Source organism: Schistosoma haematobium, chromosome 1 (assembly GCF_000699445.3).
Source record: "Schistosoma haematobium chromosome 1, whole genome shotgun sequence".
NCBI classification, from domain to species: domain Eukaryota; kingdom Metazoa; phylum Platyhelminthes; class Trematoda; order Strigeidida; family Schistosomatidae; genus Schistosoma; species Schistosoma haematobium.
The window spans coordinates 44,324,917-44,338,889 of NC_067196.1; the positions used below are offsets into that span (position 1 = coordinate 44,324,917).

Consider the following 13,973-nt stretch of genomic DNA (forward strand, 5'->3'; position numbering starts at 1 on the left):
TTAAGTAAATCCCCTTTCACTCTGATAGTCGAATGTTGAACAACTAAGTCAGAGACAAAACTAGTTTCAATATCCCTCCTACGGTGTTTTTGAAGGGACGAATAATTTCAAAATAACTTGTCTTTTCTGATTATGCTCTCGTAGACAGTTTGTTTCGAAGTTTAAGAATGGGTAGAGGGTTATCAAGGCAACTTTCATGGAAGGTAAAATTACACATGCAATTAATTATGGGATCGTAAAAGTGAAAAGTAACGAAAAACCAAAGGAAACTGGATCGATATCCATGTATAACCCTTCGCCCGTTGAATAAATGCAAGCATTAAACACATCTTTTAATGTTACAACAGTAGTATTATCTATTATGAACAAAATAATGAAAGAATAAGGAGACGTTTTGCTAAAAGATAGTCTTTCATATTCAATCTTTAATGTTTGACAAAGTGAATTTATCGACAAAAGCATAACCATTGTACAGTCAACCAATGACTCACCTGATTTATATCTTGCAAAATGATCAACTGCATAGATCTATCAGTTGAAGCTTGTTGTAGCTGTGCTATTCGATGATTGATACCATCACTATGTGGGCTGCGATATCCGCTATGAGTAGCACTCGTTTTTGGATTAGACCATTCTGATGTGTTAGAATGGTTGCGTGTATAAACAACAGACTTTGAAGTTGAAGCGGATCCAGAATGAGTAGTGTGAGGTGAATATCGAGAGTACTTTCCTGAGGAACCGGATACTGTAGGATGGAAGGATGATGTTAAACAGGTAGTAGACAGTGCAGACTGTAGATGTTCTGACTGGGAAGATTTTTGGTAGTGTGTATTCGAATGCATTGTTTGGTTTAGTGCAATTAAACGAGCGACACTGATTGGATTTAAAAGTTGCTGTATAGCATTTGGATGGTTTGCTGCTGCTGATGTACCAGGCGAAACTAAAAATGGGGAACAAGAGTTCGGTAACATGGGGATTATGTTTGAATCAGTGGAATATTTGGGATCAGTTTGGATACGATAAGTTGTAGGAGAATCAGTTGTTGGAGGGTAAAAACTTTGAGCTGGAGTAAATGGTTCCAAAGTTCCTGAGAAAGGTATAAACGTCGCAAAAAATCCATAAAACCAGAGATACTTTGTGAGAAAAAATAATTAAACTACCACTTAGATACAATTGAATAATCTATTCTCAGAAAAACAAAAACCCATCAGTTATGGTTGTGTTATACTTCGCATTGATCAATTTCGCTTTAGCTACCTCGCATAGAAAAACAGTGATAATTAGAAAAAATGTACCTAACTGAATATGTTAATTTCATTTTTTAAAAGGAAATTATGAAATCAGCTTGAGTGACCTTATAATTAAGGGGTTAAGTTCATATTTTTTAGTATAAAATAGAATAAGGTAGAATCTAAGTGATAAATAACGTGTCTATTTGAGTTACAAGCAACTTTATTCGGAATACTCCTCAAAATGTAGACTGATAAGTGTAAGCACTATGCCGTATTATTAAGCACGTAGATTTACAGTTAGTGGGGTTTGTAGGAATTGTTGAATGTTATCGAGATCGCGAAGCGATCCAAGCTAGACGACTGTTGAAGACTATGAAGCACTGAACAGCTGTTTTGTCATAGCACTGGACTCCTTCGCAGTGTAATTGTGGATGTACACTACTGAGGAGCTCTACATTAGGACGTAACAGTTGTCCAGTGCTTCATGTCTATAACTTGGACCAGTTCATAATCTTAGTAATGATCAAGTCATAAGCACTGGAGACAAAATGCGATACGTAGTTACATCCAAAAAGTGAAATGAAAACAATTAATCTCACACTTATGACATTTGCATAATACCTATCAAACATTTGGTACAAGGTTGGACTAGATATTAGACACTACATTCAGATATTGATTGTCTAAAGACTAAAACTAAACATAAGATAGAAAACACTAGGACATCTTTGTGAATAGTTAGGCAATGAACACTTTAAAACAGAATTTTGCAAAATTGTCAACACACTGAAGTCGGATAAATTGAGCAAACGAAGTACAATTTACTTTCAAAAACATCTGGATAACAACTATTTAATAAAGTGTACTTCGCACTTAGAACAGTTGCATGGAAATATTAGTCTTGTTTCAAAGTATATTGAATACTATGGTGTATAGATAAATAAAAGTCATTCTGATGCCACTCCTATAAAACTAATATTTTTACTGAGTCGGAGTAAAAACTCCGTGACTTTATCAGTTGCTGATGCAAAATATGAGCTATGAAAGTAAGAAACTTGTAAGCTGTAAGTATTCGGCCATAAATGTTTCTAATTTATCATTCATGTCTAATTAAACCAAAATAATGCACAGATGCGGTACGCGGGTTTATGAACAACATATGCGATTCATGTCCATTAGTGTTTGCTTAAACGCTAGTATAGTAAGTAATAGATTGGCCATGAAATGTGGATCTAAATTGTTTACATTTGCATGTACTTAGTAAATAATTTAAAACACATGATGACTAAGAAACGATATTATTTCATACAGTTATTGACTGTTATTTTGTATCATATAAGAAATGAAGACATCCTGCGTTAATATTCAAAGATTAACAGTAACTTAATGACTAGAGAGTTTAGTTTATATTGATTAAAAGCGTACGTTGTACTGCGCGTACACTGATCTCCAATTCTCCACTAATTTCCAAACATTGTACTATCTCATACTTTTCATAGTACTATTTTATCAATTCTCTTTAAATTTGTTATCATTGTCGGAATTACTTTTCCTGAATGCATTGGACTGAAATACGACTGATGAATACTTGTGCTAAGTCCGATGTTCTATATATTTATAAGTGATATTTAATAATGACGCCAATGTAAAATTGAAATGTTACAAAAGCAACAATGGTCATTAGGCTCGGAACTAACAAATTAAATAGTGATGTACGTGAAAATTATGACTACGAACATGCAGTAAGTACTTTTAGTAGCTAATCAAAAAGTGTATACTGGTGAAGCGATCGCTTTGATGTTGTAGTTTTGAATCAGCATGTGTCCAATCAGTTTCCGATAACAAAAGACAACTTTCCAGAAGCATAACGCAAATAAAGAATATGACGATAGTGATAATCCCGAGAGAAGCACATTACCAAACCACACAGGAACAAAGTATAAAAATGCTGCTCAGAAACATTCACCAGCTTCAAGTATCGAGACTAAGAACAAAACTTATCGTGAAAGGTTCAATCAAGAAATCGTCTGTACCCTTGAAGCCGATATTGGAAAGTGTCCACGGGAAAGGTATCAGCAAAAATTAACTGTAATCATTACTTACTCTGAGTCGTGACAAAGGAGAGCAATAAATCAGTCACCGCGGCCGCATAATATAACGGGGATAATCCAGATAGTAAGCTAATTATACAATCTGAGTTTATATATTATTGGTACAACGAAGGAAACTGATAAGTGTACACAAAAATATCGCATACAGTGACATGGCGTTAAACAGTAATAATTCGTTCTTAGTTTAGTACGGCCCGACAAAATGACTGTAGATACTGTCATCTAGAGTATATTGAGTCCACATGTATAGGAATAATTACTAATTTCGTGTAGTAGGTCGTATATTTTACATGATAAACAAATTCATTTTTACTTCGGATTGAATTGGTATTACCTAACCACTGTGTTACTAAAATTACTTCCTTCTTTTAAACACACTAATTGGTTGAATTTGGTTACTGAAAGAAAGATGCTTTTAGAAAACAATTTCGTCGACCATGGGAAACAGTACTACACTAAGCGAGATTATTGATAAATTGCAAGGCTTTATTAATCAACCCATATTCAGTTTATTTAAACCTAATTTTTACCTTTCGTAATATAAAACAATAATTCGCCTAACATAAATCAAGATTCTTACTCAATAACAGAATCTACTTCCTGACAAAATTAATTTAAGTATAGTTAACATTGACTCACTTTTGCGGTAGTTTGATGAGTTTTGCAATGATGACGCCATCATTACACTGCTGGATGATGTTGTGAAAGCTGTCTGAGACTCTAGCTGGTCTACAGATGACCAAACTGGCAATCCTAACTGAATAGGTTGGGAGGATGAATCCAATGGCATAGGTATTTGGTTATGCAGTGTATTAGTTGTCAGGTCAATTGGAATATGACTAAAATTCCTATTATTTTCTTGTTTCGTAACTGTTACATCCTTTGAGCTACGTAGCTGGATAGTATTGGAATAAATACAGGAACTTTTGAACTCAGAAGATGAAGTTTTATTACTTTCTGTTGGGCGAGAAAGATCAGGAACTATATAATAATGTTGATTAAGTGATCGAGGATTAGGATCTTGAGTTTCATTGGGCGCACAAGCACTTTTCTGAACAACATAAAAAGGGACATTCGACTCAGGATTGACAGATTGATGTAGATCAGTACTGGGAAATCCCATAGTTCCAACATGTTCCGAGACAATCACATCATTAGAAATCATAACGCCTTGAGAGCAGTGTGGAGGACAGGAATCAGCAGGCAACTGAACATAGGGTATTTGAGAATGCAAAGTCTTTTCTCCGGTGCAATGGGCAGCTGAAAGACTTGAATGTATGGGATAATTTGAGGTGTTTGTACTGAACACATTGTCTCCAGTGTTCGTGTTTTTTATGGTAGATGAACTTGTCACCGTCATAGAAGTCACAGACCGCTGACGATCGCGACGTCTAAGTGATACAAAAAAGTGTTTTTCAATCATGAAACTGGTAGAAAAATTTAAGGGTGATTGGTCATAAAATCGTAAGTCCACAAAATATTAGACGATCATTAGTATGATTAACAAGTGAATTTATGTATACTAACATGATGACAAAGTATGTAGGACTAAACAGAATATTATATCAAAAAATGATTGTACACAAGAGCACAAATTAGTATAAAACATTCATCGTCAGATTTATTTATAAATAAATTGAAATGAGAGAGAAAGAAAAGGGAAGGGAACGAATAAAAAACACAATGAGTCACATGGATTAAGACTATGGTTACGCCCTAAGCGTAGTGACTAAGTTACAGTAATTTTCACATCCCAAACGTTATTAAAACGATCGTATAATAGTAAGAATCATATAACAAAAATTAGGGACACATAAAAACGTTAGATACCTACTTAACTGATTGATCAGGAGAACAAGGAAATTAACTGATGAGATCATAAACATTACAATGCGTACTTTTCTATTTATTTTTCTTGCTAATCTATCCAAGTTTATGCAACAGGATGTTTCTTAATTTAAAAACTACAACTAAAAGCTACTAACAGATTTACGTTGTTAACTCAAACATCTATTTTTTTCACCTTCATTAGAAATATATGGATTTTAAATCATTTGCTTTATATAAAAAAATGCAACAAACAGATTTCAGAGATCCTGCAAAAAACATCATTATGTAAAGATGTAGAATGAATCAACGACTAATATACAAAAAGAAACTTCTTTTCCTCGATAAACACTTCTATGTAGTTTCAACTCAAAGATAATATGGTAATCCATGTTATTCTCTTGTTTTGCCATATACTAGTAAAATACCGTAGTAATAGATTATTAAATGATTTTACTAACTATATCAAGTTACAATTTAATGATGCTAAAAAATTCTAAATATAGAAGCTAAGAGGTGCTGATCAGTAGATTAACATATGCTGTGATCATGTAAAAAGATTTACCTTTCTAATCACTTTATGAAGGTTTGTATTGAGTTCGGGACCGCTACAAATATCTGAATACATTACTTTTTTTCATGAAGATATAAATTTTGGATTAGCCTTACAAATGTGAAAATTTTAATTTCCAGGAATTCAAAAGCGTTATCGTGACGTTAGACTCAATTCATCAACATATTTAAAACTATTGTACTAGTATTAATTCACAAATAAATTAATTAATAACATTCATTTATTTGTAATACTAACAAATGTATAGTCACATGAATAAATTGCGTCGTTATGAGGACAAAGAACTTGACTGGTTTATATTGAATGTGAGAGGACAGACAAGGTTTTTCGCTATAAATTATGCATGACAAAAACCAATCACATCATTAGTTGGGTTTATTGATTAACGACTTGAACCAATGAGACATGTTTCAGCTGTTTAACTCTATTTTAACTAGATTTACTAAGAAAAATTCGACAACGTAAATACGTAAAATGCGAGAGAAGAGTTAATTTACTAATTTACTGTATGAAATGGATTAATATCGTGGTGATGTTCCCGAAAAACCTACACTACAAAACGTTAATTAGAATTTAGTAGACTTTTCAGAAAAATATTTTCTATCCTTTTGGTTATATTAAATGTCAAATACTGTTTCCAAAAAGCCGAAAGACAAGAAGTTTTAGATGACTACACATTATGTGTGTAACGCATGACATTAGATAAACAATCAGTTTCCATGAGTGTTAAAAACCTACAACAAACACGTCATAGTTTTCAATTTTGAATAAACTGTTCGCATTATAACATCATAACTGAATAAGATTTTATATTTGAACGAGTCAGTTTTCCCCCAAAGACACTTTAGAAATAATTTATACTTTACTACAAACATGAGAACAAAGAACAAGTAATCGAAATGAAATATTTTATTGTTATGAAAATCAGGCATTGAACTCCATTATTCAGCCCTAAAAAGTCTTTTTGTAAGTTGTGACTGGTGAAGTTCAACCGAATCAGGAGTGAGACGGTTAACAGTCAGTAGCGGTGGGTAATTCTCGCAAAAGAATTAGAGGACGTTAGTGCCCATAAGTCAGGAGTCTCAAACTAGAGTGAGGGAGTTGTCCCAGTTTGTCTTATAGTTTTTAAGTTTCCTAACTAATTCTAAGTCCATAATGAGAAAAATCTCCAAAACAGTTATTCCAAGGCTTTATTTATTATCCAGGCTCACTACTAGTAATAAGAGCCGGTTGAGTGCAGAAATCTTCAGTAAATATATGTATTTATTCTAAACGTATGCAAATTACGGAATGTGACTTTTCCCGGTCAAAAATCAAAGAAATCGAATCTTCAAAATAACGAGAACCAATTGGCACTTATTGTAAAAATGAACTGAAATACTGAACTTTTGTAAAGTGGGAAGATTTTGTAAATAAAACTTATCCAAAGCTATCGACATCGCTTAGTGGATTTGGTCCATTAATGTTACGTGATTTATACTTTGCTAAAGAGATATAATGATTTTGCCATAAGAAGTTATGATTAACTTTGGAAATGAGACCGTATTATTAAGTTAACTTTCTTAACTAAATAAACCCACACATAATATACGTCCAAACCATATCAAGTGAATATAGTTGTTGGTGAAAGAATGCGTTAAGGCTACAAATGAATGATGTATTGAACGTTTAACAAAACGTCCGTCAGCTATACTAGATAATCTAGACGGAATAGTTTCAAACAGATCGTGAAAATCATCAAAATATTTCGATTAATTACATACTTTTATGGAAATTCCACTAATCATAATGAAAAAAATACATAAGGGTATTTAAAAACTTGCAAAAATTAGACAAGGTAAAGCTAATGATACAACTCCTGATGTGCCTTTTTGGAAAACAACTAACTGCTAAAAGAGTTCATGAAAGCACGTCAGGAAAAAATAAAACAGCAGCAACAAACTTACGATCTTTTGCTCATAAATAGACCCGTGGCGGTATGCGGTAAATTTTGAGATATATGAGCAGTTCCTGGGGAAGCGAGTGAGTGCCGTTTCCGATCAGATGACTTTGAATATGACGAACTACTATGGTAGGTTCCTAATTGCCTAACAGCCGTAAAAAAATATACAGAAGTAAAACAAACAGGCTAACAGATAGACAGTCGCCAGCGTTTCTATCACCAAAACAAAGATATACTTAATGAAAACGAGAAGTGTGCATAAAACACAATAAGTTGATGAACAAAAAGTCAGTGGAAAGATATTTCATCAAAGTAGACTATAAAAACATATCATTGTATTCTGAACTAATCTTAGTATTCAGTAAATGATAAATATAGCCACCAGATGAATGAATGGTCATACAAAACTTTAAATATGAGGAATCAAGCTAAGTAATCAGATCGATTTTTGCCTGATAAAAGCTATTAATCTAACGGCAAAATATTTTAAACATTTTGAAAAAAAATATTACTGCAAATAAGTTAGACAATCACGTGATATTAATCTTATCAAGTACCATTGTTACTACTAAGAAAAGATTTAATTAGAAAAGTGTGCGTCAGAAAACACACGCCTAGAACATCAATATAATATGATTCACTCATTTCTCAGGTAGTTGAGTATGAGCTACACTTTAAATGTGAGGGCTAATGACACTACCCACCCAAACAAAATGAAGTAGGCGGTACGAGGTGGGACTGAGTGGCCGATATTAAAACGCCTTAACCACTAGCCCATCGCTCCATACAAAACCGTAAGCAAAAAGTAGATAGCTAAGTACTATCAATACACTTTCTGATCTGTTAAGAATGAAGCTAGGTATTTATGAAGGAGCAAACAAATCAGTTGGAAATCAGGACTGAGACCAGGGTTTCCTTATATCATATTTGTCAGTAGCTTCATGTAAACGCTGTACTTCTAACTAGGGACTTTACTAAGCAAACCTTTTCGAAAGTTTTACGTATCATGTTGTTAGGAATGCGCTAAACCAAGATCCACTATCATTCTATGGAATCTGACCTATGTGGAGGAGTGCAGACTTCTTGATCGAGATCTGTACAATAATCATTATTAACGGTTAGAAATAGTGGGTAGTGGATCGATGAATTTCACTGTTCAGTATCGATTTATAATATTCCACCTGGGGTTTCCAAAATATAAAAGAACTTTAATGAGCAAAATGACCTGAAATGATCTAAGCGCTTAAGCATTTGTGGAAAAACAAGTACAGAGTATTGAAAGAGGATTTGTTCTGAATTATGCAGCCTAAAACTAGTGAAGCACAAATATTCTCTTACTTACCGAGCTTTTGAACTAGACAGACGCTGGCGTTTAGCAGCTCTTAATTTATCTTGGGAAAAAGATGGTATATCTTCAGAATAATGCAAACTCCTTTTAGTAGTTCTGCGTCCGATCTGGGTGCTTGACTGACAACTCAACTGAGTCGTACTATTTGCTGAATTCTTTGTCTGTTCAGAGACTGAACTTTCTTGGAGAGTACAAGTGGGCGAAGAGGCTTCCGATAATCTTCTCAATCTACTAGTAGTGTGTCTATTTTGTACAAAATTATACTTGGCTCGGTTTATTTCGGAAATGGGTGATGTGTAGGAAACTGAGTCTTGTGTCTCAGTCACTTTAGATGGAGCTGTACTGCTGTCTTCAGATAGCTCAGAAGCACGTAAGACTGGATGGTTCTGACTATGAAGATAGCAGGTTGAAATACCTGAATTTTCGGAGCACTAAAATTAAATAGTAAAATAGTTCAGAAAACAGTATACTGACCAGGTGTGCTAAATACATATGTGAATAATCTCGATTCTCAACTCGAGATACTTAAATTGCCTCAGACCAAACTTAAAAATTAGACTTGACTTTGTCAGATATTTTAGAACAGATTCAATCAAAATTCACATCATAAGATTTGGATACAATGAAGTTCAGTAAGGAGCTCGCAGTGGTAAAAACTAGTAACTGATATTGAAATATGTACACCATTACAACTTTGAGGTTATTAATAGCGATGGGCTATTTCTCCAAATTCAACTAAGATTAGTACCAGAGGCATATACTGGAAAATTGCTTTTCAAACGTTTTCCTTACTTGTATAGTCTAGAAAGTAATCTACAAAGGTGCCCAGTTATAACATAATCTCAATGAAATAATAGTGATTAATTAGAAAGAAAACACGCAAACGCGATGACATGAAACCTCGATAAATGTGTCCCTATCAGTCGTCATACTCCAAAAGCTCAGAAAGGCAGCTTACAAGTAAAAATATCATCATCAACTAGGACATCATTGACAAGGTGCATAGGTACAGAATGGAATACTTCACAAGGAAAAGAAAAAGAAATTTTCCCACATGTCAGAATGTTCAATAAAAATGACCACTTTGCGAGAACCATCTTCAACTATTATACAACAATTGATATCTCAGTTTAACAAGTAATATTTAACTGAAATACTCAGGAACTTATGAGTAAGCTATTAGGTCATAGTGCTACCAAGAGACTCTCAACTATTAACTAACATCAAAATAAAAAAATTATCACTTTTGTGACGAGTCTCAACTATGAGCTGATATAATTCTTCTGTCATGTCAGTTAACACGTAAATTCTGATTTCAAACTATTAGCTACCGTAGCAAAACATGTACATTAACCGTTTGCCTACTTAAGCTACAGCAAAGATTAGTAAACATTACGGCACTCAATCCCTAAATTTTAGTTAAGATTGGAGATTCAAGTGAGACTTGAAATTACTACAAACCAGAGATCTTGATGGGTTTTTATCAATAATTTCCGAAGAGGGTGATTTCACTTAAAATAACCTCGTTACAAAGAACTAAAAATATTTGAATCATTTCACTATGAAAAGTGTTTTCTTATTTAAATTATATACTTCCAGTAAATCATATTCGTATTGCTTCTACTTTATATTACTGTTCCCCTACTCTTCCTTCATAATATTTTCATTTCATTAAGTGTAGTGTATGAAACCAAGTTTACATAATACGTCGCTAGGTACCTGTTACAAATCTATTGATTGTTTTTACATAAATTCGGAGTTACTAAAAAATTAATCTACAAGCTTAATAAGACATACGACAACTTGATACTATTATATCCCTGATACGAAGTAATATACATCCATGTAAGACACAGAAGAGCAATAATTTTAGATTATTGATAAAATGAAGATCGGAAGTGTACAAATTCAAATACTTACAGAACTGTTGTGCGATGTAGTGTTACCAATAAACCTAAAATGATTCACTAGGATTATACTTCAAAAAGTCCTTACCGTTTGTTTGCAGACTCAGAATCTAAAACCTTAGAAGACTTATGTGATCTTCTTCGTTTACCAGCCATAAGGAACACACTGTGGTCCGCTCATGCCAGGTGTGATACTCTCAATCTATAACAAAAAAAAAACACACTAAGACTACATCATATATATATATATATATATAAAAAGCAGAACAATGGTCATGACACGCTTTGATTTAAGTAACATCAGTAAAATAAATGTGCCCCCTTAGCATCACAGTCGCATACGTAGATAAAGATATCTCACTTTGGTCGCTGAAACTAAACTACACCGTATTCGAAATATCTAGCCATACAACGCCATTTTCACTTGGTGTCTGACGAAATCTCAGCACGGGTTCGAAAAGCTCGTTTGGCTTTTGCCAACTTACATCACCTATGGAGGAGGCGAGATATCCGTCTATCGATAAAAAGACGAGTATACTGCGCGGCAGCTCGTTCTGTTTTACTTTACGGCTGCGAAACATGGTCATTAAGAGTTGAAGATACTCGTAAACTACTAGCATTTGACCACAGATGTCTTAGAAATATTGCTCGTATCTGCTGGGATCACCGGGTAAGTAATAATAAGATTAAACACAGGGTATTAGGGAATGATGGCAAGTCAGTTGATGAGGTTGTGAATCTTCATCGACTGAGATGGTTGCCTGAACACTGTTTACTACGACGTGCAATGCTAACCGGTGTTGGATAGTTGGAAGAAAGTTAGGGGCGGCCAAACCAAAACGTGGCATCAGTGCTTGAAGTCACTAACTTCTAGTCTGAGCCATGTTGGTAGATGCAGACTACTTGGTTGGAGTCCACGCGACTATCGTAACCAATGGTTGGAGACTCTTGGTGACATGACTCAGAATCGTTCACAATGGCGTAGGTGTATAAGCTCTCTGTCTTCCCTTAAAGTAAGAGATTAAAATCGCTTCCTATCTTTCTTTCTACAAACTAATTCTTCCTTCATGTACTATATCCTTATATGCAATCTTTCTTTTATATATTGCCACCATTGACTTAACTACTCCTATGAATCCGATGTTTATTTTGCTGTGCTAATGCGGTTTGGCAACTTGGACCGATGCATATGTGTGTCTGGTCCTCCGTTGTAGCTGACTGACTCACTTCTCTTACAAAGGACACTATACAGGTCAAAATAATAACGCTTTTGAAAGAAAATATGGCAATCGTTCCTATTATTTGCACTGAACTCGGCTTACCGTATCATTTAAATTTATAGAAGGGACCTGTTTAAAATATCTAACTTGAATTCATTTTGGCGTTTTATCGAACTACCAATGTTTTCTATAATAATATATGTAATTTTTCTCAGTAAAACCATCGATATGTCGATAAATTACTTTAGTTGTGATACACAACCTTACTAATCGTAAAGTATACACAATTGCATTACCATAACACACAGATATAGAGCTAGTCATATTATAGTAAACATTTTAGCAAGTAGACTGTTCAGACGGATGGAGATCATGTTGCAGCATCACTTTTAAATTCCAACCGAAAACTGTCTCAATTAGAAAATTATGTTATTCTTATTTTCAATGATGTTGTACAGGAGTGGACTCCTTCAAGTATGAGAATAGTTCCATTCCTAATACTGAAGTAAATTAAGAGATTATGAGAACAGATTCCATTATTGACATAGATCACTAAAAAAGGGTTTTTTGGTGGTCGATGTAAGTAATACAAGCACGATACTTTATATCCGTATAATGATTGTGCTAAGCATGTACTGAGTACATGGACTCATCCTTGAGGCGACGAAAGGATGCTAATGACCGGTATTGTAGCCATGATTACACAAGACATTCCACAATGTTCATGAATACATATTGTTGACCGTGGAGACAATATAAGCCTCAAAAGTTTTAGAAACTGAAAATCAGCGCTGTTCTTACATCTGTTTTTCAAACTAACTTCAAGTTAGCACGTGAAAGGCCAACTTATTTTGATATGACTAATCTTCACTAAAGTAGCAAAACACTACTCACCTAATCTAGAACCAGATGGGAGACAAAGGTTAGAAAAATTATCAGGCTTGTTGAGTGAGGCTGCGTGGGAGTTCTGAAAGGTGAAACCGCCTTTTTTAACAAAGCTTTGATAAGAGTGGAATGAAAAACTACGAATCAGATTGCATTACGCTTCGGCACTACAGTAAGTGAATAGAAGAGTTCCTACAAATAAAAAGCTATGTGGTATATGTAGTATTACTGTGTAAATCATGGAAGCGTGGTGTTTCGGTTTTAATGAGATATTTACACGGATTAGATCGAATCAATAATTGACGGAAGCCACTATGAGTTACAAACTAGTACCAAAGGAACTTAAAATGTCCAAGTCCATAGCTATACTTACACGAACCACCCTTTGATAAGCTTTGAAATCCATTTAGTTCTAAAACTGACCTATTTCGTAAAGTGAAGGCCCTTCGACGGAAGAAAACCTTAAGAGCTTATCAGCTGATCACAAAGACGATCGAGAATATGAAAGCATCAAGCAATGATTGAGTCAAACAAAAGTGGAAGACATTTTAGAAAAATATGGTTATCTGCAAACATATGGAAATTCTGGGTTACTTAACTGTAGGCAATTCAAAATTCACATTTAAACTGCTTCTGAACAAAGCACATACAAGTATACCTCATCATGCTACGCAACTCTTACAACCATTAGCCAGCTTGATTAAACGCTTCTCAATATATCCATGGCCTTTCAAATGCATTTTCTAATCCCTTCATTTCTGGCTTCTGATTTGACTGGGTTGGCATATTCCGACTATGAAAATGTTACGTTAAAGGGGTTGTCAAACTCCGAATACTTGGTGGAGTTCTGTTCTCTGAGCTGGATGGTTTTGTTGTGGAGCCCTCATCAATCTTCTGAACGACATCATAAGCGCAAACTTCTGCCTG

The 13,973-nt window shown here is 34.3% G+C and overlaps 1 protein-coding gene across 2 annotated transcripts in view; it reads right to left on the reverse strand.

Moving 5' to 3' along the window:
* The window catches only part of TRIP12_1 (Ubiquitin-protein ligase), a gene marked incomplete at its 3' end in the record, with an annotated part of 49,966 nt that extends 36,301 nt beyond the window's left edge, over positions 1 to 13,665 (reverse strand). The window contains exons 1-7 of one of the 2 annotated variants that reach the window (XM_051218324.1): positions 13,420 to 13,665; positions 11,030 to 11,143; positions 10,955 to 10,988; positions 9,029 to 9,465; positions 7,691 to 7,831; positions 3,983 to 4,734; positions 492 to 1,087 (exon numbers count right to left, since the gene is read on the reverse strand). In XM_051218324.1, the coding sequence (XP_051074176.1) occupies positions 492 to 1,087; positions 3,983 to 4,734; positions 7,691 to 7,831; positions 9,029 to 9,465; positions 10,955 to 10,988; positions 11,030 to 11,097 (2,028 nt within the window). In that variant the 5' untranslated portion in view covers positions 11,098 to 11,143; positions 13,420 to 13,665. Of the gene's footprint in view, positions 1 to 491; positions 1,088 to 3,982; positions 4,735 to 7,690; positions 7,832 to 9,028; positions 9,466 to 10,954; positions 10,989 to 11,029; positions 11,144 to 13,419 lie in introns of those variants that run through there. The other variant, XM_012940671.3, reaches the window with a different exon arrangement.
* Positions 13,666 to 13,973: the final 308 nt, after the last annotated feature.